Below are 26709 nucleotides of genomic sequence, written 5' to 3' on the forward strand. Positions count from 1 at the left end.
AAGTTCTCAGGGGCGCCTGGGTGGTGGCTCAGTCGGTTGAGCGTCCGACTTCGGCTCAGGTCATGATCTCACGGTCCGTGAGTTTGAGCCCCGCGTCAGGCTCTGTGCTGCCAGCTCAGAGCCTGGAGCCTGCTTCTGATTCTGTGTCTCCCTCTCTCTCTGACCCTCCCCCACTCATGCTCTGTCTTTCTCTGCCTCAGAAATAAATAAACATTAAAAAAATTAAAAAAAAAAAAGTTCTCAAACAGGGGCACCTGGGTGGCTCAGTTAGTTAAGCTTCCAACTCTTGATCTCTGCTCAGGTCTTGATCTCAGGGTCCAGAGTTCAAGCCCTGCATTGGGCTCCATGCTGGACATGAAGCCTACTTAAAATAATAATAATAATAAAAATGAAAGTTCTCAAATACTAAATATGTAGATTATTCCCAAATTTAATATGAAAATGGTCGTCTGTGGGTGTGAGTTGTGGCTCTATTTTTAAATATCTAGCTTTAAAAACAGTATTCCTATACTTAATTCTAAATTTTCCTGAGTTTCACAGTGAACAGTTATGCTATCCGAAGTACTTTGGGGTACCCTGTCAGATAAACTTTGGGGTTACTTTTTTGCCTGATTAAGATTGCATATCAACCAGAAATTTTGTCCTAGATTTTCTAGAGCCACAGCCTTTTAGAATTTTTCTCAAGGTGAGGAGGGACAAGTAAACCTCAATTTAATAGTTTGTAGATTTATAGATCTTCAAGTGCAAGCCCTCCAAATGGGATGGTCTTTCAACCCATGGCCTTTAGATTCAAGTTATACAGGTGGTACCTAGATTTTTCTTTTTTTCATTAAAGTACATAGTCCTCATTAAATTTGTGGGTAACTTCTGACATTGCCTCAGTTTACACTTAAATTGCCCTCTTAAACTATGTAAATATAAAATCTATTGTATTATCCATATCTATTAATGCTTTGTCTAATCTGTGATCATGTCTCGACATTCATGATAGTATAAACAACAAAGTTTTTAAAAAAGTTTTAAAATGTTTATTTTTGAGAGAGAGAGAGACAGACAGATGGAGCACAAGCTGGGGAGGGGCAGAGAGAAAGGGAAACACAGAATCTGAAGCAGGCTCCAGGCTCTGAACTATCAGCACAGAGCCCGACTGAGGGCTCGAACTCACAAACCATGATATCATGACCAGAGCTGAAGCCAGACGCTCAACCAACTGAGCCACCAAGGCACCCTAAAACAGCAAAGCTTTTTAAAGCGCTCCTTCTGGGTCTTAGTACAGTTAACACAATTAATATTTGTTGCATTTAATGAATGAATGACATAATGACTTAACCTTAGGTCTTTTCACATCAAGAATATTAAGTAGGGGCTTCTGGGTGGCTCAGTGGTTAAGTATTCGGCTCAGGTCATGATCTCATGGTTCATGGGTTTGAGCCCCATGTCAGGCTCAGTGCTGACAGCTCAGAGCCTGGAGCCTGCTTCAGATTCTGTGTGTCCCTCTCTCTCTGTTCCTTCCCCTGCTCATGCTCTGTCTCTCTCTCAAAAATAAATAAGTGTTAAAAAAAATTTTTTTAAAAGAATATTAAATACACTGAAACATTGGGTTACCAAATAAATGTATGCTGCCAAAATCTGGCCATTATTCTTCTAACTGCTAGCATTACCTATAACACCTTTGAATATTTCCTATCCTGACATGTTCTTCATAGAGTGGTTTGTGTGAAATACACCAATCATGGTGACAGTCAGTGAATTCTCCTAATATCTATTTTACATACATTTCTCCTTATATTTAAACACTGAATAGTCCCAAGCACAATATGAACAACCCAGTTAATAACTAAGACCATTTATTCAAGCTTCAATTCAGTTGTAAAGAATGAGACTTAAGGGGCCCCTGAGGGGCTTAGTCTGACTTGGGCTCAGGTCATGATTGCATGGTTCATGAGTTCAAGCTCTTGATCTGGACTCTGCTGTCAACAAAGAGCCCTCCTGGATCCTGTCTCCCTCTCTCTCTCTGCCCCTCCCCTGCTTGTGTGCGTGCTCTCCCTCTCTCTCTCTCACTCTCAAAAATAAAATAAACATAAAAAAAAAATGAGACTTAAAGCCCATTTCCTATTGGTATCCAGAAGTAAGAACAAGAACAGCAGGGCTTATATGTTGTTTTGTTGATCCACCCTGCCCACATGCAGCAGAACCTGTGGTCTAGACAGGAAGAGTGTCATCTATTCTGCCAAGAATTCCCATTCATGTTAGATGATAGATAGATAGATAGATAGATAGATAGATAGATAGATAGATAGGAGACATATGATATGCTTTCTCCTTTCTTGATATTTCTATTTCTGTTCTTTTTACTAATGCATACTTTCTATTTCCAGTAAGTTGCTAGGAGGTGGAATTGAAAGCATGGCAATCACAGAAGCTTTTGGAGGTCAGTAAAACCTTCGTATTTTGTTATATGAAAAGAAGTACACACACATACATACATATATAATTAAACAAATAACAATTAGTAAATTGTATCTATTTTGAAACTTATGGTGAAGTCTCAGTTATACTACAGGATCATTCTGGGCAGCAATTGAAACAAATTCCAACGTTAACAGAAAGGTCTGGTTGGCGTTTGTCCTCTTTTTCTCTGACTTCCCTAAAAGAGTAGACATTTTTTCTATCATTCCTTCAAAAGGTAGTTGAATACTGGGATCAATTTTATTTCTAGGATATGCATGTTCCATGAACGTAGAGAGTAGATTTTCTCTTCCCTGATCATATCTTCTATTTTTCTTCAAAACAATTCATGCACAGCTATTTTATATACTATATCTGGCAATTCCAGTATCTGCAGTCCTTAGGGGAACAAAGTCGGTTTTTTTGTTGTTGTTGATGTTTCTGTCGATGTAGAGAAATAAATCTGGTTTTTGTTATTTCTGTTGACTGTCAGTCTTACTGGCTCACTCTCTTGTGTATTTACTGATATTTGTGACCTTATTGCCTGATTTTGATCTATGGGAGTTCACTGGACCTAAACTGGTGCATGGGGAAGTTTTTCTCTAGAAAGGATTTGCTTTTGTTGGGAGGTAGGGCATGCCACCAATCTGAGACTACTTCAGCTTTCCCTAAGAGGATCTCAGTGCAGTGGGAGGACCCGAGGCTCTCCTTCCTTAGTAGTAGGGTCTTAAACTTTCATTTATATGACTAAAATGAAAAAACTCAGTATTTTTTTCCCTATGTAGTGAAAACCCAGTTCTTTCCTACTGTGTATTTTTTCCTCTGAGTCTCCTTTACTGCTCATACAATACACTTGACTTCTGACACTTCTGGTCACCAAATATATGGATGTTTTCCCCCACAACAGTAAGCAATTCTTGGCTACCTGCAGGGTATCTAAGAATTCAACTCAATTCTGACACTATCTACCCAGAGATAGCATCAGATTCCATATGTTTACTAAGGGCTCAGTCCCATAAGAATCCCCTCCCCACCTGTCCCCTGCCTTCAGATGCCATTCACAAGCCCAGGTTATTACCTGCTTCTGACCAACCAGCTGTAGATCCAAGATTCCAACATCCTCCCCCTCCCCCCCCACCCCATCCCCGGGGTTGATTAATTTGTTAGAGCAGCTCACAGAACTCGGGAAAATACTTACTTACATTTACTAGTTTATTAAAGATATGCTAAAGGATATGGATGAACATCGAGAGGGAAGAGATGAGTAGGAAAAGGTATGAGGGAAGAGGTGTGGAGTTTCCATGTCCTCTCCAGGCGTGCCCCTCTTCCAGCACCTCCATGTGTTCACCAACCCGGTAGCTCTGTGAACCCCATCCTGTTGGGACTTTTAGGAGGCTTCCTCACACAGGCATGATCAATTATTAACTCCATTTCCAGCCCTTCTCCCCTCTCTAGAGAAGGAGAAGAGTGCTGAAAATTCCAACCTTCTAATCATGGCTTGGTCTTTCTGGTGACCAGCCCCATCCATCCATCAGAAGCCATCAGGAGTCCACCCTGAGTGGCCTCAATGAAACAAAAGATGCTGGTAGTGCTCTTATCACTTAGGAAATTACAAGGGTTTTAGGAACTCTGTGCTAAGAACTAGAGGGCAGAGACCAAAATATATATATATATATATATATATATATATATATATATATATATATATATATATTTCTTTTTCTATTATCTCACAATGATTAATCAATCCTAAGGAAAACTTGGTTTAAATAATTTTTTTTTCTAAAGGACAGTTCTGTGAACAAATACCTTTAAAATGTTATTTTTACTGGGGTGCCTGGGTGGCTCAGTTGGTTAAGCATCCAACACTTGATGCTCAGGTCATGATCTCACTGTTGTGAGATCCAGCCCTGTGTCAGGCTCTGTGTGCTGAGCATGGGGCCTGCTTGGGGTTCTCTCTCTCCTTCTCTCTCTTCCCGCCACTCAAAATAGATAAATGTTTTTTAAAGTTATTTTTACTACTGGTAATCATATTGTAGAATGCACCCATGACATACTAGTACTTTATATGTAAGTTTTGATAATTGGAAAGAAAAATCATACTCAGAGGCTGTATTTTATTCTTCATGAAAACATCTAAAAATGAACTATGTGGTTTTTGTTTTTTTCTGTATTTTACAGAATTTCGTACTGGAAAAACCCAGCTCTCTCATACCCTCTGTGGTAAGGATGTATAACAACAATAACAATAATTATTGTAGCTATCACATACTAATTTTATTTTGTGCCTGGTGCTTTATATGATCTCATGTAACCTGAACAAATTTACAAGGAAACTAAAGCTCAAGAAGGTTAAGTAAACTGCCCATCGTTACACAAATATCAGAGCCAGTCTTTGACTGCGTGATGCTTGAGGTAATGGTATATGTGCTGCACTCTGAACACCTGAATGGAACCAGGGAGGAAGTGAATAGGTATATGAGGGTTGATGGTGGAGAGAGGCCCTCACTGTCTCCATTTTTCCCATTTCATCTTTTCTGTATTCTGTTGACAAAAATGTCACAAAATCAGCTGAGACCTAGAATCTCTAACTTTCCATGGAGTAAGGTTGGCCTTAGCTAAGACTTAAAACTAAATGTTACTAAAACAAATGAACAAACTATCTCCTTCTGTACAAAGACACTACTCTGCATTTCTTTGACCTGAGTGGAAGAAGCATGGCTAAGCAGTTAAGAATGGGATTCTGGAATCAAAATACCTGGCTCCGGTCTTGGCTCTACCCCTGCTAACTGTGTGACCTTGGGCAAGTGGCTTCACCTGTCTTATTTTCCCATCAGTAAAATAAGAGTAATGATAATGCCAAATTTAGGGTTGTTTTGAAAAATAAATGAAATAATACTTGAACCTAATATAAAGAAATTCCTTAGTGTCGACTACTACTACCTAGAGAGACAATGCATTTTAAAATTTGACACGCATTAATTGAAAGGTTACTTAAATAACTTATATAGCATAAATTATATTTGTGATTGTTTCTTATAGGAAGAAAGTAATATTTAAATTCTGTTCTCTAGAAGAGAACTAACTTTCGTGAATATCTCCCATTGTGAGAGATACTGATATTCTTTGTTGAACTGCTACCGCGCTGGTGGAATATTTATGATTTTACCATTGGTTAGTAATACAAGAATATAACACGCTTTTAGAAACTAAAGGATCATGATTCTTTGCCAGATTGACTACAGAGTTGCAACCAATGCAAATCCTATGTTAATTTATATATTCACTTGTACAAAGGTTATTCAATCCTATTAATATTATTTAATTTTTTAATTGCTTCCTAGTGACAGCTCAACTTCCAGGAGCAGGTGGCTACTCAGGAGGAAAGATTATCTTCATTGATACAGAAAACACTTTGTAACCTTTTTATTTAAACAAGTTGCTAGCATAATTAGTATGATGTAGTAATGTTACTATAAAAGAAAGTCTGTTTGAAATATGTCATTTGTACAATCATCTCCTAAACCAGTAATAATGAGAAAAGCCACAGGGAAAACAGTTGGTAGAGTTTTCAAGTCACTTTTTATTTCAAAAGGTTTCAGTTCTCCAGATGAGTTTGGTGTAAAATTCACAAAATGAATACATGGGAGAAAATTATATTTTATTCGTTTTTTATCCTCTTATTTCTCCAAAGATTGTACCTAATAGTTAGGAAGAAGATTGTTGACTCTCTCAAAGTCATGGTTCAAAATAAAGGGAAAGGGAAGAAGAGAACAAAAAAGCACAGAAGAGAAAAGGGCAGAACCTGGTAGGGTGACAGAAAGAATTGTAATTTAATTGAAATGTGTTTCAGAATCAAGGCTGGAAAGGTGATTTGGGTTTTAGATATGAAGGGCTTTAAAACCAGGTGAGGGGTGTAAATTGGATACTTTTGCGATGTTGCAGGCAAGTAATGAGAGCTTGATCTAAGCTGGAAGCAGTAGGAATAAAAAGAAAAGGACAAGGGTACGTGACTGGCTCAATAGGTAGAGCATGCCACTCTTGATCTTGAGGTTGTAGGTGTGAGCCCCATGTTGGGGGTAGAGACTACTTAAAAATAAGATTCTTTAAAAAAGTGGGGACAAAAATATGAGGGAGGAAAATTGATAGGATTTGATGACTGTGTTTGGTAGACAGAGGAAGGAGAGGTTTGAAACACTACTGTCCGGTTTTTTTGTCTAGATGCTGGGAGGATAATCATGCCAAAAGTAGATCATGTTTCAGACAAATGGTGTGTTTCATTTTACTGTGTTAAATGTGAGGAACAGGAAGACATCCATGGACATGTTGAATTCTACCCGAGAAGAGGTAGAACATAACTTTGGGGTGTGCCTCAGCTTAGGAAGAGGGACTAAAAAGAAGATGTCATACAGACAGAGGCAGTAGGAGAAAATCCAGTTGTAGAGGCTTAGCCAGAGAAAAATTTCAAGAAGAAAAGCGTTGTCAGTACTGTTCCACAAAGAAAGAGAGAGAAGGTGGAAGCTGAGAAAGATCACTGAGGTTTGACATTAGGAATCCAAGAGAGCATTTGCAGTAAAGTAAAATGATGGAAGCTTGTTGTGAATAAACAGTAAGGAATGGAGGCAGTGTTATTAACCAACAAATAGAAGATGAAATACAGTAGTTTGAGGAGGTTATCAGGTTCAGAGGAAACTTTTTGGTTTTTTGTTTTACACGCATAGGGGGTGGGTGGGGGGGTAGAAGGGGGCAGAGGAGAGAGACAGAATCTCAAGCAGGCTTGACACCCAGCCCTGACAAGGGACTTGATCTCATGACCGTGACATCATGACCTGAGCCAAAATTAAAAGTCGGACGCTCAACCGAGTCACCCAGGCACCCAGAGGAATTGTTGTTGTTGTTTTAAATGTTTATTTATTTTGAGAAAGAGAGAAAGCGATTGCTGGTAGGTAGGGACAGAGAGAGAGGGAGAGAGAGAATCCCAAGCAGGCTCCTCACTTTCAGTGCAGAGCCCGACTCGGGGCTTGATCCCACAAACCGTGAGATCATGACCTGACTCCAAAACAAGAGTTGGTTGCTTAACCAATTGAGCCATCAAGGTACCCCAGGAAATTGTTTTTCTTTTTCTTTTTCTTAAATGCTTTTATTTATTTTTGAGAGAGAGAGAGAGATCAGGGGAGGGGCAGAGAGAGAGGGAGACAGGAACTAAAGAGGGCTCTGTGCTGACAGCAGAGAGCCCAGTGTGGGGCGCAAACTCATGAACCGTGAGATCGTGACCTGAGCCAAAACCATGAGTTGGCGCTTAAGCAACTGAGCCCACCCAGGGTGCCCCGAAAATTACTTTTAACAATGGAAAAGTCTTGCACAAGTTTGTAAGGCCATTCACAATGAAGCCCCAGCCTAGCTCTCAGATCTCATTACTCACTATTACCATTGTTAGAGACAAATGGATGCAGTCTGTTCTAGTCCAATATTATTGTCTCTAAAACATGGAAACATTGTATATCAGCAGTTAGTTAGATTTAACTATAAAGGTACTCATTTTCTCTGTTCATTATGGTTGCTTGCATCCCAAATCTTCCTTCCTGTATTTTTGTTTTATTGAAGTACCTGCTCAAGTCATTCTTTCAGAAAAGTAATGCAGGTGGTAAACTTTGAGCCCTAGCTTGTCTGAAAATGCCTTTATTTTGTTCTCACTCTTAAGTGTTAATTTGGCCAGTCATAGAGAAATTTGTGGGCTATGTTTCTTTAGTTAATTAATTAATTAAGAGAGACAGAGTGCAAGCAAGGGAGGGGCAGAGAGAGGGGAGACACAGAATCAGAAGCAGGCTCCAGGCTCTGAGCTGTCCGCACAGAGCTCGATGTGGGGCTCAAAATCACAAACCATGAGGGGCGCCTGGGTGGCGCAGTCGGTTAAGCGTCCGACTTCAGCCAGGTCACGATCTCGCGGTCTGTGTGTTCGAGCCCCGCGTCGGGCTCTGGGCTGATGGCTCGGAGCCTGGAGCCTGTTTCCGATTCTGTGTCTCCCTCTCTCTCTGCCCCTCCCCCGTTCATGCTCTGTCTCTCTCTGTCCCAAAAATAAATAAATAAATCACAAACCATGAGACCATGACCCGAGCGGAAAGTTGGACCTCTAACTGACTGAGCCACCCAGGAGCCCCTGCAGGCTATATTTCTATCCTCCTCCTTCAGTATGTGATCCGTCTACCCCTACCTCACAGTCTTTCTGAATCATACAAATCCTTTAAAGCTGTCCTTTGAAGGTCTGCCTTTTCTAATCTTCTCTAACTACTCAACTTAAAAAACCTGGTCCTTCCTAAGCTGTTATAGAATTTACTATCTAAAATACGCTAGTAGAAGGAAAAAACCAAAAAACAGAACCGTGTGCAGAAGACTTTATTTGGAAATAGCGGGCATGAGAAGACTCTGAAGGAGACTCCAAACTTGGGGAAGGAGGGTGGAATGCTGTGTAGGGCTGTAGCAAGAGGAGCGCAGCTGGAGTTCAGCTAGTTTCAGAAATAGTTGATTAAGAATGGTTCTTAAAGAGGGAGGAATTGTTCTTGCAGATGAGCAGCCACTGTTTGGGCAATTTGGATTTTATCAAGAATGGTGGAGGGGATCGGCCTGGAGCTAAGTCATACGCAAGAGGGAGTAGGGAGGAACAGCTGGGGTTGGGGGGAACAGGGACATTCAAGAGCCCCATTGGAATGTCCTCATTCCTTTGGTTTCTCTTACAGGTACACTGCTCTCTCTTGATATTTTGTTTTTTATATGTTTATATTTTGCCTTCTTAATTTGTTTTATGTTTACCTATAATATGGATTGTCTTACAACTCCTTATGTTGTCTTACAACTCCTCCTTCCACAATGCATTGGTAATTGGTTAAAATGATTATCAATTCCATATGGTAATTGGTTAACAAATATTTTATAGGTTGATTTGAACTTTCTTCAGCATAAGCCCACCTTTTACACACCCAGTCACATAGTAACTGGGTTCTGTAAAAAGTAATGTAGTGAAAAACATTTTTATTAGTCTTCCAATTCTTTGTCTTCTTTGACTTGCCCACCAAAAACGTCTATGGGGTATAGTCAGTAACAATGGAAGATTTTAGTGGTTATCACTGAAGCTCTGAAGAAAAGAACATACTACTGCATTAGAATATGCAGATTTCCCAGATGGCTGGGAAATCCTAAAGACAATCCAATTCAACGTATATGGAACCAGTTGTAAATGTCACAAATAAGATTGTAAATTGTCCTTGTTTTACAGTTAGTTATAGTATGATCAGTATTATAAAAGCAGTGTAAACAAAGTGAAACGAGACCGTGGATAAGACCTAAAAGAATGTTTATTACTCCTATATAGTTCAGATAGATATAAGTGATTATTAGCATCTTCCAAAATACCTTTGCTGGTGCGCTGAATTTGCCTCCCAATGAATTTACTGATTTCAGAAAGCTAACACAAGTCCTTTAGAAGAAGGTAGATTTTAAACTCTAAATAAGCCAAAAACCATAGGTTGATAATTTCCTTTTGATCCTTAAAATTACTTTTTGATCCTTCGGTTCATGTAGTCAAATTTATCATTTGTTGAAAACTCATGGTTAATGATATATTAAATTATTTCATATTAAACACATAAGTAGTTTAAAGAGAGTGAATTAATTCACTGTGAAGTGACTTGAATTATAATTCAGTGATATTTATCTTCCTAGGATAAATCTATTTTTATAGAACTGAGATCAAAAGAGAGATACAAATCCTAGTCTCTAGTTTTTCTCTTGTAACTGATTTGCTGCATGATCCTGAGTCATTTGCCTAATCTCTATTGGTCAGTGTCCTTATTTGTAAAATGTAATATAGGCCATAACAAGCAGCTTCCAAAGTTATTGTAAAGATTAGATTATTTAATATTTATTCCACTTATTTATTTATTATTTATTTATTTATTTTAGAGAGAGAGTGTGTGCACAAGGTGGGGAGAGGGGCAGAGAGAGAATCTTAAGCAGGCTCCACGCTCAGTGTGGAGTCCCACACAGGGCTCGAGGGGGGCTCCATCCGATGACCCTGGGATTGTGACCTGAGCTCAATTCAAGAGTCCCAGGCTTAACCGATTAAGCCACCCAGGTTCCCCTAGATTATTTAATATTTAAATTCATCACTGCCTCATCATTTCTATCACTGTTATCCCTACCTAAGGTATTTATTAATTTGGACACTTATGAAAAATAAAATCTGATATAGATTTTACGTGATTATTAGTATCCTCCAGAATACCTTTGCAGGGATGTTGTTTGCCTCTGTTAGTTTACTTACTTAAGGTATTATTTTTTGTAGTTGTTACCTAAACTTTTTTTTGAAATTGATTTATTGGATCCTTAATCTTGGCATACTCCAGCCGTCCAGATCGTCTTCGGGACATTGCTGACCGCTTCAATGTAGACCATGATGCAGTACTGGACAATGTACTTTATGCACGTGCATATACTAGTAAGAGCCCCATGTTAATTTAATGCTTGAGCTGTTTTAAGGTTGGCAGCACTGATTTATTATTTGGGTGATACTTATAACATTTTGGCACTGTTCTTTTTCTTAATTTTACTTTCCTCCAAATATATTTAGTCATAAATGTTACCTATCATCTGGCAAGCCCTTAGATATTAAAATGCTCTCAAATGAGTCCTTGTTCTTTGTCTTTGAAATGGAGAGTAACATTCTTTTTGGATAATGTAGCATTTGGCATGCATGCTAAGGCAGAATGTGAAATCATATTTAATAAAGCCTTAAATAGGGGTACCTGGGTGACTCAGCTGGTTGAGTGTCTGACTTCAGCTCAGGTTATGATTACATGGTTCATGAGTTCAAGCCCCACATCGGGGTCACTGCTGTCAGCGTGGAGCCTGCTTTAGATCTTCTGTCCCCCTCTCTCTCTCTGCCCCTCCACCCGCTCAAAACATGAATAAACATTTATTCTTAAAAATCCATAAATAATTAAGAAAATCCTTTCTTCTTCTTTTTTTTTAAGTCTTATCTATTTTTTTTGAGAGAGAGAACACAAGCAACAGAGGGGCAGAGAGAAAAGGGAAAAGGGAATGCCAAGCAGGCTCTGCACCGTCAACGTAGAGCTCAACACGGGGCTTGAACTCACAAAACCATGAGATTACAACCAAGAGTTGCACACTTAACCGACTGAGCCACCCAGGTGCCCAAGAAAATCCTTTCAGTACTCTCTTTTGCCTGACTGCAAGAACATACATGATCTTAGCCTCTGCTTCTTCTAGCTTTTGTAACATTTTCTCACTGCATTTCCCACCAGGTGAACATCAGATGGAGCTACTTGATTATGTAGCAGCAAAGTTCCACGAAGAGGCTGGCATCTTCAAGCTATTGGTACAAGCTTTTAAATACTGCTCCCTCACAGAGCCACTTAGCATATTATTTTTCTTCTATTGATTCCGATTCAAATGAACTTCTTTCCTTTGCCGAATGCACATTTATTTTTACATGAATCCTGTGTAGATCATTGATTCAATAATGGCCCTTTTTCGAGTGGATTTCAGCGGTCGTGGGGAGTTGGCTGAACGGCAACAAAAATTGGCCCAGATGTTGTCACGACTCCAAAAAATCTCAGAAGGTAGATTTTTAAAATAAACGGTACTATCAGAATAGCATCTGTGACTGTTGAGTAGGCTTTGCAGAGAACCCAGAATAATGTCAGGAGGCAGTACATTTTTAAAAACTAAAATTCATGGGACTACAACTCTTTTATTAAACCAAAATACTGACTTTAAACCAAAATAAGGTACCTAAAAATAATAATAACAATAATAGCTTTAAATAAATTAATTTGTTATCAATGAAAAAATAGGAATGTCATATTATTTACGAAATAAATTTAAAGCACAGTATTCCTAAACTCTGAAATCTAAACAGTGAACTGTTTATATTGCCATTCTCTTAGTTTGTCAATTTTATTTATTGATGCAGAATATAATGTGGCTGTGTTTGTGACCAATCAAATGACTGCTGATCCAGGAGCAACTATGACGTAAGCCCCAATATTCTACTTTTGTGTTTCAATTAATATCAAAAAGGTTAGAGTGAAGAATAGAAAATAATTCCAGAATGATCAGTTCTGATGTGGGCACAAATATATCACAAATCACTTTATTGCACAGTGCATATTACTTTATAAATGCAAATATCACTTGTTTTCCAGAATCTCTAGTTCTTTACAGGATGAAGCAATAGTTTAACCATTTTCAGAGATACTTTGGGCTCCTCGTTTGTCTAAGACTAAAAAGATATTGGAGGACAATAAGAAAAAGATAAAAATTTATATTCCATATACATGAATGGCTTCTACTGTGCTAATAAGCTGTCAGCCAAAAACAAAAAGGGAGGCTCTCTATAGGAGATACATAAGAGGTCCTATGAGAGAAGTCTCCTGTTAGAAGAAACAGAACTTCAGTTCACACTAGGCATATTCAGAATCTATTGAGGTGTCTGTGCACGTTACATACTTATTGATGGCTCTGCTTGACAGATGGCAGTGAACAGAAAGGCAAGGAGACCTAAAATAGGATGATGAAAACAGAAGATTCAAAGAAAAATTAGTTGCCACCATCAAATATTTTGAACATTATGTATCTGAATAAGCAATCAAAATAACCCCACATTCGTGATGTCAGTCTTTTCAACAAGCCTATATTTAGAAAAAAATTTTAACCAGAGAAAATTTACAAGACTAGTACAATGAATACACATATACAATTCACCAAGGGTCATCTATTCTTAACATTTGTCAGATTTTTTCTTTCATGTTTGTGTGTGTATGTGTGTGTGTGTATACATGTGTGTAAAATCTCTTTCTCCATAGGTACACATGCATATTCAAATATGTGTGTGTGTGTGTGTGTGTGTGTGTGTGTGTGTGTGTGTTTTCTAGTGAACCATTTGAGAGGTTTTCCACCGGAACAATTGAGAATTATTTACAGATGTTATGACACTTCAGTTCTTAATACTTCCGCATATTTCCTGTAAGAACAAGAACATTCTCCTACATAACCACAATATAAGTATCAGTCAGGAAATTTAACATCGGCACACTAGTGTTATCTGATATACATTTGTATTCAAGTGCCTCCACTTGTCTCAATAATGTCTGTTATAGCTGGTGGGGTTTTTACATTTTGTTTTTGATTCGGGACTAATGAGGATCACGCACTACATGGAGTTGTTCTGTCTCTTTGGTCTCCTTTAATCAAAACAACTCTTCAGTGTTTGTTAGGCTTTTATGACACTGACGGTTTTGAAGAATACAGGCCAGCTGTTTTTCAGAATGTCCCTCAATTTGGAGGGTGTTTTTCCTCATTAGTTAAAATAGTAAACACTTTTGGCGGGAAAATTATTAAGCAATAATATGACCTTCTCTATAGATCGTATCAGGGGACACATGATGGCAGTTTGTCCCATTATTAGTGATGAGAAGTTTGATCATGTGATTAAGATCGTGTTAAACAAGATTTCCCCACTGTAAAATACCTTTTCACCTTTTTAATGAATAAGCAGTTTGTGGGGTGATACTTTATGTGTGTAAATATCATGTTCTGCGATAAGCTTTCACATTTGGTTTTAGCATCCATTGAAGATTCTTGGTTAAATCAATTATTACTCTGGTGATTGCAATATAGTTTTATTTAAAACCAAGATGGGGCACGTGGGTGGTTCATTTAGTTAAGTGTCCGACTTCGGCCCAGGTCATGATTTCCTGGTTCATGAGTTCGAGCCCCGTGTCTGGCTCTGTGCTGACAGTTCAGAGCCTGGAACCTGTTTTGGATTCTGTGTCTCCCCCTCTCTCTCTGCCCCTCCCGCACTCATGCTCTGTCTCTCTCAAAGCTAAATAAACATTAAAAAATTTTTAAACCGAGGCAATATATCATTTAATAACAGATAAATGGGTCATTGACATATGTACTTGAGGATATTTGATATGCCAATGTAAATTTTGTAAATTGTACTGAAATGTATGTGTCTCTTTTTAGGCATTTTCTTTATTTTTTTAACTTTTTAACATTTTATTATTTTTTTATTTTAGAGAGAGAAGAGAGCGCACAGGCAGGGGACAGGGGCAGAGGGAGAGAGAGAATTCTTTTTTTTTTTTTTTTTTTTTTTTTTTTTTTTTTGTGAGAGAGAGAGAGAGACAGAGAATCTTGCAGGCTCCACACTCAGCATAGAGCCCAACGCAGGGCTCTGTCTCACAACCATGAGATCATGACCTGAGCCGAAATCAAGAGTCTGAGGCTTAACCGACTGAGCCACCCAGGCACCCCAGGATTTTATTTTTAAGTAATCTCTGCACCCAATGTGGGGCTAGAACTCACAACCTCAAGAGAAAAAGTCACATGCTCCACCAACTGAGCCAGCCAGGCACCCCTCTTTAGGCATTTTCTAAACTAACCCTAAGAATATTGCTGCATCTTCTACAATTTATACTTGCACTTTTCAATACGCTTTTATGAGTATTTTCTACTTAATCACAGGAGATTCCAATGTGAAAGACATTAACTGCATGAATGGTACGAAGCAAGTTAAAAAAATTGAGAAGGGGAAGCCGATCACTTATTCACTCAATAAATACTTATTGAAAAATCTACTATGGGGGCGCCTGGGTGGCGCAGTCGGTTAAACGTCCGACTTCAGCCAGGTCACGATCTCACGGTCCGTGAGTTCGAGCCCCGCGTCAGGCTCTGGGCTGATGGCTCGGAGCCTGGAGCCTGTTTCCGATTCTGTGTCTCCCTCTCTCTCTGCCCCTCCCCCGTTCATGCTCTGTCTCTCTCTGTCCCAAAAATAAATAAAAAATGTTGAAAAAAAAATTTAAAAAAAAAAAAAGAAAAATCTACTATGTACCAACCTTCTGGGAATTCACTAGTGAGCAAAAGACTATGTGCCTTGACTTCATAAAGAAGAAAATAAGTGATGTCCACTTAAAATTGTGAAGACTTGGTAGGTCACGCATTGCCTGTAGTCCTTGAGTGGTTAAGGCAATCTTCTCTGTTTTATAGGGTGTCTTTCATACACAGGACATGAAGTACTTCACAAAGAGTGTAATTTTAAACTGAAGAGAAATGGAAGATTTTTAGGGCTCACTTTAAAAAGAGAAAATGACTCATTGGCTCAGAGGGAGGAAGTGGGTTGCATTCAAATAAAACAGTACAAGTTAAAGAGCAATGTTCTTTCTTCAGGTGTGAGGAGGGAACACTGCAGAGGCCAAAACTGTCTATCTAGAGTTAGAAGGCAAAGGAGATCTGTGGAAATTGGGTCAGATAGGGGTTCTTTTTCTTCTATTTGTAGAAAGTTTCAAAAAGAGTAAAACCATTTTGAATGGACTCCAATAAGACACTAAAAGGAGAAAGAGAGAGGTGACAGAGAGGAAATAATTGAAGGAACTGAAGAGAGGAGGAGATTTATAACGAAGTGAGCCAAGAGCCAGAGAAAGTAACAAAGACTAGTATTTTTGCTGGGTGACTCTGCTTTGAAACATCATCTCCTCTATTGAGCCAAGTTGTGAGCAATCAAACTTCACTATAATTAGTATATTCTGAAGTATGTTAAATTATAACAATATAAATTAAATGCATGCCTTCATATAAAGCACATAAGTTGCCACAACTCAATCACAAACAACAACAACAACAGTACAGTTTTAAACTAAAGGATCTCAAATGCTATTAGAAAACCTCCAATAAAGAAAATCTTTGTTTCTCAGTGTTGAAGAACTCCAAGCTGCAGCTCGCCTGGGACCTGTCAGAGAAATAGCACTATAATTGGTATGAGTCCCCAAGTATACTGACAATAATTGAGGCTTATATCCCATGCATTATACTTGATGGCACATCGTATTAAAAAGGAACAAAATTATAGAGGCAAGGAGCTGCTGTATCATACAGCAGAGCGTTAGCTCCTAGACGAGGCTTACAGATACAGATTTTAGAAGTAGAGTGATCCAGCTGATGAAGGCTTGGAGATAAAAAGTGAAAGTACCAGCCCGCAAAGCCCCATACCAGGGCAAATAATAGGAGCAACAAATAAGACCGTGATGTTGCCACCTACTTCATTTGTGTATTTGTTTTGCTAAGACAAGAAGTCATCTTAGAACATTTGTGGTCTTGTAAATGTGCAGTTTATTCTCTAGGGGTGTCACCCACTGATTCGACATCATTTGCATAAATTAAGAGGCAATATGGTTAAAGAGGAAATATTAAGCCAAGTCCACTAGCCTGGTGACCATGAGCAAGTTATTTAAACTATCTGAGCTTCAGGGGTGCCTGGCTGTCTCAGTCAGAAGAACATTCCACTCTTGGTCTTGGGGTTGTGAGTTTGAGCCCTATGTTGAGTGTAGAGATTACTTAAATAAAATAAAAACTTAAATAAATAAATAAACAATAAAAATAAACTATTTGAGTTCCATTAAGGGATTAAGAGGACTTTTATTTATTGATTGCTCACCATGTGCCAGATGCTTTTATGCATCATCTTACATAATTCTCATATCAACCCAGCAAAACTCAGGCTCCCTAGGCCTCCCTGTTCTTTCTATGAAGCAAATCTCAGAATAGTGCTATGTGTCCCCCTAGCTCAAAACCCAGAGTTCCATCTTCAAACTTTTGAAAAAAGTGTAGATTTTTCTGCATACTTTATGAGAAAATGGTGGGAGTGGGGGGAATTACTTAACAAAACTTCTTAAACATAACCCTTTTAAAAAACCATCTTTTCTTGGGGCACCTGGCTGGCTCAGTCAATGGAGCATGACTTGATCTTGAGGTTGTGAGTTTGAGCCCCATGTTGGGTGGTGTAGAGATTACTTAAAAATAAAATCTTCTAGGGGAGCCTGGGTGGCTCAGTCAGTTGAGGGTCTGACCTCAGCTCAGGTCATGATCTCACAGTTTGTGAGTTTGAGCCCCACATCAGGCTCTGTGACAACTCGGAGCCTGGAGCCTGCTTCGGATTCTGTGTCTCTCTTTTTGCCCCTCCCCTGCTCACACTCTGTCTTTCTCTCTCTCTCAAAAAATAAATAAATAAATAAATAAATAAATAAATAAATAAATAAATAAACAAACATTAAAAAATATTAAAAAATAAAATCTTTTAAAGTAAAGTTCTGGGGGCACCTGGGTGGCTCAATCAGTCAAGCATCCAATTTTGGTTCAGGTCATGGTCTCACGGTTTGTGAGTTTGAGCCCCATGTCAGATGAGCTTGAGCCCTGCTTTGGGGTTCTTTCTCTCTCTCTCTCTCTCTCTCTCTCTCTCTCTCTCTCTCTCTCTTTCTCTCTCTGCTTGCTCACTCACACTCTCTACCTCTTTCAAAAAAAAAAAAAAAATCTTTGGGACGCCCGGGTGGCTCAGCCGGTTAAGTGTCTGACTCTGGATTTCAGGGTCATGAGATCAAGCCAATGGGATTCTCTCTCTCTCTCTGCCTCTCCCCTGCTTGCTGATGCTTTGTCTCTTTCTCTCTCAAAACAAATAAATAAACATTTAAAAAAATCTTTTCTCTTTCCCCCAAATTCTTCTCTTTTTGCAGTACTCTTCTTTCCATATCTTCCCTTAATCTCAAAGGATCCTCCCATTCTTGGGTATGTTCACTCAGCCTTTCTCTCCTCAGTAGACCCCTTCTCAGAAATTCCATCCAAAAGCTTCCCCTTTAGCAAGTACCAGGAGTTCCAGCTGTCCCTCAGGGACAGTACCAACTTGCCCTTGCACAGACCCCTGAAGGTCTCCACTCCAACCAGTATTTGAGGTCGATACTATTATTATTCCTAATTTGTAAAGGAAGAAATAGAGGCTCAGAGTATCTACTTGCCCAATCATACAGTTTAAAAATGGGAGCTGGGGGTGCCTGGGTGGCTTAGTCAGTTAAGCATCTGACTCTTGATTTTGGCTCAGGTCATGACCTCACAGTTTGTGAGACTGAGCCCCACGTAGACCTCTGTACTGTCAGTGCAGAACCTGCTTGGGATTCCCTATCTCCTTCTCTGTCTGCCCCTTCCCTGTGTGCGCACGCCCTCTCTAAATAAATAAAATCTGGAGACAGGATTTGAACCCAGGTTCAAATCAAATGTTTGATTTTCAAATCTTTGATTTCAAAGCTGATGCTCTTTTAGTCTCACTGCACTACCCTCCCTATGCTAGTCCTAGGAAAATATAACCTGCCCTACCATCACCACAATCTTGTACTTCATGACCCCAGCACCCTGGTTTGAAGTTGGGAGGTCAGTCTCTTCTGGGTCTTACCCTCAACAATGTAATACACTGTGTCTGTTCAACCAGATGGGGATAAATGACACAGTCTCTCTTGGCCTCTCTTCATACCCACCCCTCTCTCTTCCTCCCACTCATCATATTCTCCCATCCCCTGAGAAAAGGAGGAAAGAAGAGAAGAAAATATGAAAGAAAGGGAAATAAGAATAGGCTAAAGGAGGGATGTGGGTGGTTTTCTGACGCTGTTTTTACTGGATCAGAAATAGAAGTAAATTAAAGCCTTCTCAAAGGATGCGGAATTCTATACCTTGTCGTACTTAACTTCAGTCCTTAGTTATAACTGCTAGAATACTCAGGAAGTTCAAAGAAACTTTAAGAAAAGTTTCTTGGTTTACATGTCATTGAAAGAGTGACTGTTTTAACTGAATCATTTAATTAAATAATTAAGTTACCATTTACTTCGTATCTCTCATGTGCCGAGATTAGTGTAACGGTAGAGCTAATGTACATAAGTGACCTGACACAGCTCCTGGCGTGTAGTAGGCTTTCAATGAGTTATATTAAATATATCTCGAGAGGCGCCTGAGTTGCTCAGTCGGTTGAGCATCCGACTACGGCTCAGGTCGTGATCTCGTGGTTTGTGAGTTCGAGCCCCGCGTCAGGCTCTGTGCTGACAGCTCAGAACCTGGAGCCTGCTTGGGATTCTGTGTGTCCGTCTCTCTCTGCCCCTCCCCTGCTCACGCTCTGTCTCTCTCTGTCTCTCAATCATAAACATTTAAAAAATTATACATATATATTGAATCCCCATGGTAGCCCTAAGAGGTAAAGTCTTTTTGATCCCATTTTACCGTTAAAGAAACCAAAGTTCATAAAGCTAAGTAACTAGCCCATGGTTACACTGACAATATGTGTTTGAGTCAGGATTAGGAAAACAGATGATTGTAGCCACTGGGCTAATGCCTTACAGATACCCTGTATTCTTACAGATACCCTACCAGTTAGATACTTTTACTACCCCCCACCCCTTTCAAAATGAAGAAACAGGGGGCGCCTGGGTGGCGCAGTCGGTTAAGCGTCCGACTTCAGCCAGGTCACGATCTTGCGGTCTGTGAGTTCGAGCCCCGCGTCGGGCTCTGGGCTGATGGCTCGGAGCCTGGAGCCTGTTTCCGATTCTGTGTCTCCCTCTCTCTCTGCCCCTCCCCCGTTCATGCTCTGTCTCTCTCTGTCCCAAAAATAAATAAAATAAAAAAAAAAAAAAAATGAAGAAACAGACACTTACAATGCTTAAACTTGAACCTGGTCTAACTCCGAAGCTCATATATTACACAGTACATCAGGGCCTTATATGCTTGGGGAGAGGCTGGCGAGCTGTCATTTGAGAAACTTTGCAGGGATGTATCCATTACCCTGGTGAATTGACCAGAGTTCAGAGCCCTCAGCCTTATAGGCAGAGATTTAATTGGGCTGCCTACTGAGAACCAATCCATTTCTCAGGGGCAGACTCACAAGCTCAAGAGGCTTCGTGAAAGATCAGAGGGCCAATGAAAAATGTAACTACATTTGAGGTTCTTACAACCAGTGCATTCTCTCCTTGTAGGCAGACCTCTGTAGGAATTCAAATTTTAATCCAAAGTTATTTACTAGATATGGAATTGAAGCAAAAGGAAATCACTGGATAAGTTAAGAAGGGCATCTGCCACATAGTAAGGATTCAATAAATCTTAGCTGTTATTATTATTACTAATAGCCATTGACATTAGAGGAGAGAGAAACCATGAATCCCTTAAACTTACATGAAAAGTTTGGGTGTGTACATATGTGCATTTTTCTGGGGAAGAGTCTATATCTCTTAATAAATTAACCAAGTGTTAGTGACCTATAAGAAAAGTTAAGAGCATAAATTCTAGGCAAAATTCTGTACAGAATCCTGAACACCTTGATGGATGTAAAATTCAAGTAAAATTTGACTTGGCTTGGTATTCTCCCAGAGCTAAGGCTGTTATGGTATGTTGAAATCTATTTGAATGACATATAACCTCTTAGTTTATGAATCACTTTTGAGGACATTTTCTTCCCATAATATCTTTGCTATATGTTTTCTTAGTACTTTTGCATATTCTGTAATTTATTTCCCCATTTAGTTCATTCCAAATCATCTCCCTTTGGAGATAATATTCTTAACATTCAGGCTCCTCACCTACAGTAATCAGTAATAAGCAGTAGTACCTGTTCTCTTTTGTTTTTTTTTTTATTATTAAAATTTTTTTTTCAACGTTTTTATTTATTTTTGGGACAGAGAGAGACAGAGCATGAACGGGGGAGGGGCAGAGAGGGAGACACAGAATCGGAAACAGGCTCCAGGCTCCGAGCCATCAGCCCAGAGCCTGACGCGGGGCTCGAACTCACGGACCGCGAGATCGTGACCTGGCTGAAGTCGGACGCTTAACCGACTGCGCCACCCAGGCGCCCCACCTGTTCTCTTTTGTGCATAAGATACCACATCGGTAACAGCAAACAATAATTTGCTAAGAAAACAACATGGCTATCCATCTAAATGCTCCACCTTTCTGTTCTTTAAATTATCTGTAATGGGGTGGGGTTGGATTACTTCCATTAGAGAGAAATTCTGTCTCCTTTTACATTTACCTTTCTGTCAGAACACCTTTCAAAATTTCCTTGAATTGTAACTTCTTTGAAGGTGTGTCACAAAATCTGTATCCAGAAAGATCTAGACCAGGGATACCCAAACTGTCCTCCTCTCCGTTCATTCAACAGTATTTATTCAGTGCCTTTTCCATTATTGGCACTTTCCTAGGCACTGGAATGACAAAGATGAATAAGGATTTAGTAGGGGACTGAGACCCATGGATTTAAAATTCCAATGTACTATTCTTTGAAAGGAATGTATGGTGGCATGAAAGCACAGACAAGGCAGGCTCTACTCTGTTTCAGAGAATCAGGCAAGGTTTCCAAGAAGGGCTGACACTTGGTGGGTAAGTGGGTAAATGAACAAACACAGTGGGAAAAGGGCTTTTGTTTACAGGGAAGTATGTGTGCAAAGGCATCAAGGTGTGAGAGGACTTGGAATAAGAAGAAAGAAAAGATGGGGCGCCTGGGTGGGTCAGTTGGTTAAGCGGCCGACTTCGGCTCAGGTCATGATCTCACAGTCCATGAGTTCGAGCCCCGCGTCGGGCTCTGTGCTGACAGCTCAGAGACTGGAGCCTGCTTCAGATTCTGTGTCTCCCTCTCTCTCTGACCCTCCCTCGTTCATGCTCTGTCTCTCTCTGTCTCAAAAATAAACATTAAAAAAAAATAAAAAAAAAAAAAGAAAAGTTGGAGAGGGAAGTAGGAAGGATGACTACAATCGTAGGTAAGTATGTAAATGGCAGATAGGAAGAAGGGAAAGTTGAGGGAGTTTCTTCCTGAGAGCATTCATTTTTTTGTTACAAAGAAGCAGGCATTGTTATCCAAGATGAAGGGACAAGAATGGACAAGGGGGCTTAAGGACACCAACCATGCTCATATAGGAGAACTACTAAGCAGTACTGAGAGACCATCTGTGAGAAGCAGCAACCATAGCTGTTGAAACCTGTCCTCACCCATTTAGCTTTACTCTCCTTGTCTCCCCTTGACAGAAATTTCTAATCGGTCTAACTTGTGGAAGCACTAATCTTTCTATCATCCAATATTCTTGATATTTTTTGTAACTTCCATATCTTATGTTCAAAAAAATTTTTTTTTAATTTTTTTCATGTTTATTTTTGGGAGACAGAGCGTGAGCAAGCGAGGGGCAGAGAGAGAGGGGGAGACACAGAATCCAAAGCAGGCTCTAGGCTCTGAGCGATCAGCACAGAGCCCAATGTGGGGCTCAAACTCACGAACCATGAGATCACGACCTGAGCCACCCAGACACCCCTCAAAAATGTTTTTGAGGACCCACTGCATAGGTGCTTGCTACAAACTTAAATCCAGTTTTGTTTGCCCTTAAGGAGCTTAGTGACAGGTAATAGCAGAGAGATTGAGGGGGAATATAACAGGTGAATAATAATAGCACTAAGGGCACAACATGAAAAGTGCATTAGGGAAGTGTAAATATAGTATTTGCAAGTTCGGAGTGCACAGACCTGTTTGATATCATCAGCACCTCAAGCAGCCTGTCTGTATAGAACATAGGATTCTTTTAAGACCTTGAAGAACCACTGGTAATGTAGGATGACCTGGACAATTTAATTCCATTAAAAAAGAGTGGTATCGATCTGTAAGCATTATACAGACAACTCAACTCCAGCTACTTTATCCAGCTGAGATCATTTTATTGCTTTCTACCCCTTCAGCTGCCTTGCAGAAAGCAACCTAACCTTCTTTTTTTAAAGTTTTTATTTATAGTCCATTAATTAACATACTGTGCAATATTAGTTTCAGGTGTAGAATTTAGTGACTCAACAGTTCATACAGCTCCCAGTGCTCATCACTCCTTAATCCCCATCACCTATGTAATCCATCCCCCTCCCCTTCCTTCTGGTAGCCATCAGTTTGTTATTTAAATCTTTTTTTTTTTTTAAGGTTATTTATTTTGGCAGAGAGCATGAGCAGGGGAGGGGCAGAGAGAGGGAATCCCAAGCAGGCTCCACGCTGTCAGCACAGAGCCCCACACGGGGCCTGAACCGACGAACCGACAAACCGTGAGATCGTGACCTGAGCTGAAATCAAGAGTCAGACTGGGCCACCCAGGCACTCCCATCAGTTTGCTTGCTATAGTTAAGAGTCTGTTTCTTGGTTTACTTGTCTTTTTCCCCCATTTGCTCATTTGTTTCTTAAATTCCACATATGAGTGATCATATGGTATTTGTCTTTCTCTGACTAACTTATTTTGCTTAGCATAACACTCTCTAGCTCCCTCGACATTGTTGCAAATGGCACTACTGGGTATTTACCTAGAGGATACAAAAATACTACATAGAAGGAAGACATGCGCCCTGATTTTTATAGCATTGACAACAGCCAAATTATGGAAAGAGCTCAAATGTCCACTAACTGATGAATGGGTAAAGCGGATGTGGTCTATAGCTTTCTGACTTTTTTTTTAAGTTTATTTATTTTGAAAGCAATAGAGACAGAGAAAGTGGAGGAGGGGCAGAGAGAGAAGAAGAAGAATCTCAAGCAGGCTCCACACCAGCACAGAGCCTGGTGCAGGGCTTGAACTCACAAACTGTGAGATCATGACCTGAGCTGAAACCAAGAGTCAGCCACTTAACCAGCTGAGCCACCCAGGAACCCCAAGCCTTCTGACTTAACTGCTGTCAGTCTCAACTTTCTGGCTGCTGCTTTCTTGATAGTGGTTCACTTCAAAATTAACGATCTGTGTTTGTTCCAACATTGGACCTGCTGAATCTTAACCAATCCTAACAGCCCCAGCCAGGGATCTTCCGGTCCTAACCCCCGAAACCATTTAATCGAGCAGCAGTTTATAATAGCAGATTCCTTTCCCAAAGAGCTTCTTATCCTCACTACCCTACAATCTATTTAACCTCATGCCAGTCAGCCACATCCTTACTACACCATGCTCTTGCTTCGAGTAACTAGAATTCTCAACACCTTCATGGAACAAGCAGAATTTAAAATGACTTGTAACCATATTCTCCCAAAGCTGAGGTTATTATGCTACGTCACAGTTTATTTTGATCAAGTATAACCTGTTAGTTTATATTCAGTTCCCCTTCTTGATGATTTCAAGGCCTAGGTTTTCTTCTGCGTCAGCTGGGAAGATTATGTGGGGTTTTTTTTCTCCTCCATTCTGTTGACATGGTATGTTACACTGATGATTTTCCTATGTTGAACCACTCTTGTATTCCTAAGGCATATCCTACTTGTTCATGATGTATAGTCCTTCTAATATGCTGCTGGATTTGGTTTGCCAGTGTTTTAGTAAGGATTTTTGCACTTGGTTTTTGTAAAGCGTCCACTATTAGGGTTATTAAGAACCTTTCACTTCTTGCCAAGGAAGTGTCAGTCCCCTAGTGAGTAGATCTCTCATGGTGAGCATCAATAATATTTGTAACTACCTTGAAATCATATATTTTTTTAATCCACATGAACAAATGTAGTAAAAACTCATCTGTTCTGCAACTTATTTTAGAAGAATAAACTTTAGGCTTAAGTAATAAAGACACAGATATTTCCAAGATTATTCTCACTGAAAATTCATAATGAGCGCAACATTGAAGGCTTCCAACATACAGTTAATGACTAAGAAGGAAGTTCTCAATCTGCTCTCATTTACATCATGTCCTCATAGGGATAACTGGGTATTTTTTATTCATTAGACTAGAATAGTGCTTGGGACATAGTAGGCCATTAATAAATATTTCTGATAAGTGAATGAATAAGTTCAATCTTTGTATTTTATAAAGAAGAAAAATCACTTACCCCCAAGAATTACCCTAAGACAGTGAATAATGTTTTATTTGTGTTTTGTCCTTTTAAAAATTTAATCAAAACATAAACAGTTCATCATAGGACTCTCAAAAGCCTGAAGTGGATGGCAATGGGGTACATAGCAGCTCCAAACACTACCCCACTCTATAGTTAACAAATGAGCCTCTGCTTGCTTAGAACATACACCAATCCCATCCCCTGCTGTTCTCCACAGAAAAATTCCCTCCTTATTGCAGATTTTACTGTATATAGTCCATATGATAAAACCTGAAAAGGTGTAGGGACACCTGCATGACTCAGTCTGTTAAGTGTCTGACTTTGGCTCAGGTCATGATCTCACAGTTCATGAGTTCGAGCCCCTTATCAGGCTCCACACTGACAGTGCAGAGCCTGCTTGGGATTCTCTCTCTCCCTTTCTCTCTCTGCCACTCCCCCACTTGTGCTCTGTCTCTCAAAATAAATAAATAAACTTAAAAAAAATCCTGAAAAGGTGTTTATTAATTCAGTTTTCAGGCAGACCCCAAAAAACCCATCGGGGGACACATTCTGGCTCATGCTTCAACAACAAGAATAAGCTTAAGAAAAGGAAGAGGAGAACTGAGAATTGCCAAGATTTATGACAGGTAAATATTTTCTTTTCTTTTCTTTCCCTTTTTTTTTTTTTTTTTTTTTTTTGTTAGAGAGAGAGCACAAGCTGGGGAGGGGCAGAGAGAGGGAAAGAGAAATCCCAAGCAGCCTTCGTGCTGTCAGTGCAGAGCCAGATGTGAGGCTCCATCTCACAAACCATGAGGTCATGACCTGAGCTGAAACCAAGAGTCAGACGCTTAACTGAGCCACCCAGGCGCCCAATATTTTCTTATTTTTAATCAGATTCTTGAGCATATGGCATTAAATAGAATTGCCTCTCCTAAGGGGCTGTAATTATGCCACTGGCAGATACTACATGCTTGAATTTCCTTCTCAGAAAGTATTCAATTCATTGTGACGTCCCTACTATGGACTAGGTTCTAGGGATTCAGAGATTCTGTTGACACATAGACTTGGTCCCTGGCCTCCCAAAGTTACAGTAAACCTAGATAATGAAAGAATCAATTCCAACCAAATTGTGTCCGTGCAGGGAAATATGATTTTCCACAACCAAATTGTGTCCGTGCACAGAGTATGATAGAGATATATTATTCTCCTTTCTTCTGCTAGGTTTTGTTTTGTTTTTAGGTTTCAGTTTAAACATCCCTTCCTCAGGGAATCTTTCCCTAACCCTTACAGTCTAGGCTGTACCCTTTACTGTACTATATATTCTTTTGTGGTACTTCACATATTTAATGAAAAATTATAAACAATAAATTTTTTTTAATTTTTTTTTAACGTTTATTTATTTATTTATTTATTTATTTATTTTTCAACGTTTTTTTTTTATTTATTTTTGGGACAGAGAGAGACAGAGCATGAACGGGGGAGGGGCAGAGAGAGAGGGAGACACAGAATTGGAAACAGGCTCCAGGCTCCGAGCCATCCGCCCAGAGCCTGACGCGGGGCTCGAACTCACGGACCGCGAGATCGTGACCTGG

The 26709-nt window shown here is 39.7% G+C and overlaps 1 protein-coding gene across 3 annotated transcripts in view; it reads left to right on the forward strand.

Moving 5' to 3' along the window:
- DMC1 (DNA meiotic recombinase 1) overlaps nucleotides 1–26709 on the forward strand; it is a 43448-nt gene that overhangs the window by 9379 nt on the left and 7360 nt on the right. For all 3 annotated transcript variants that reach the window (XM_058741275.1, XM_058741276.1, XM_058741278.1), the window contains exons 6-13: nucleotides 2379–2431; nucleotides 4630–4671; nucleotides 5793–5865; nucleotides 10848–10939; nucleotides 11766–11839; nucleotides 11969–12083; nucleotides 12437–12497; nucleotides 25648–25764. In XM_058741275.1, coding sequence (XP_058597258.1) covers nucleotides 2379–2431; nucleotides 4630–4671; nucleotides 5793–5865; nucleotides 10848–10939; nucleotides 11766–11839; nucleotides 11969–12083; nucleotides 12437–12497; nucleotides 25648–25764 — 627 coding nt within the window. The remainder of the gene's footprint in view (nucleotides 1–2378; nucleotides 2432–4629; nucleotides 4672–5792; nucleotides 5866–10847; nucleotides 10940–11765; nucleotides 11840–11968; nucleotides 12084–12436; nucleotides 12498–25647; nucleotides 25765–26709) is intronic.

Source organism: Neofelis nebulosa, chromosome 8 (genome assembly GCF_028018385.1).
Source record: "Neofelis nebulosa isolate mNeoNeb1 chromosome 8, mNeoNeb1.pri, whole genome shotgun sequence".
In the NCBI taxonomy this organism is placed as follows: Eukaryota; Metazoa; Chordata; class Mammalia; order Carnivora; family Felidae; genus Neofelis; species Neofelis nebulosa.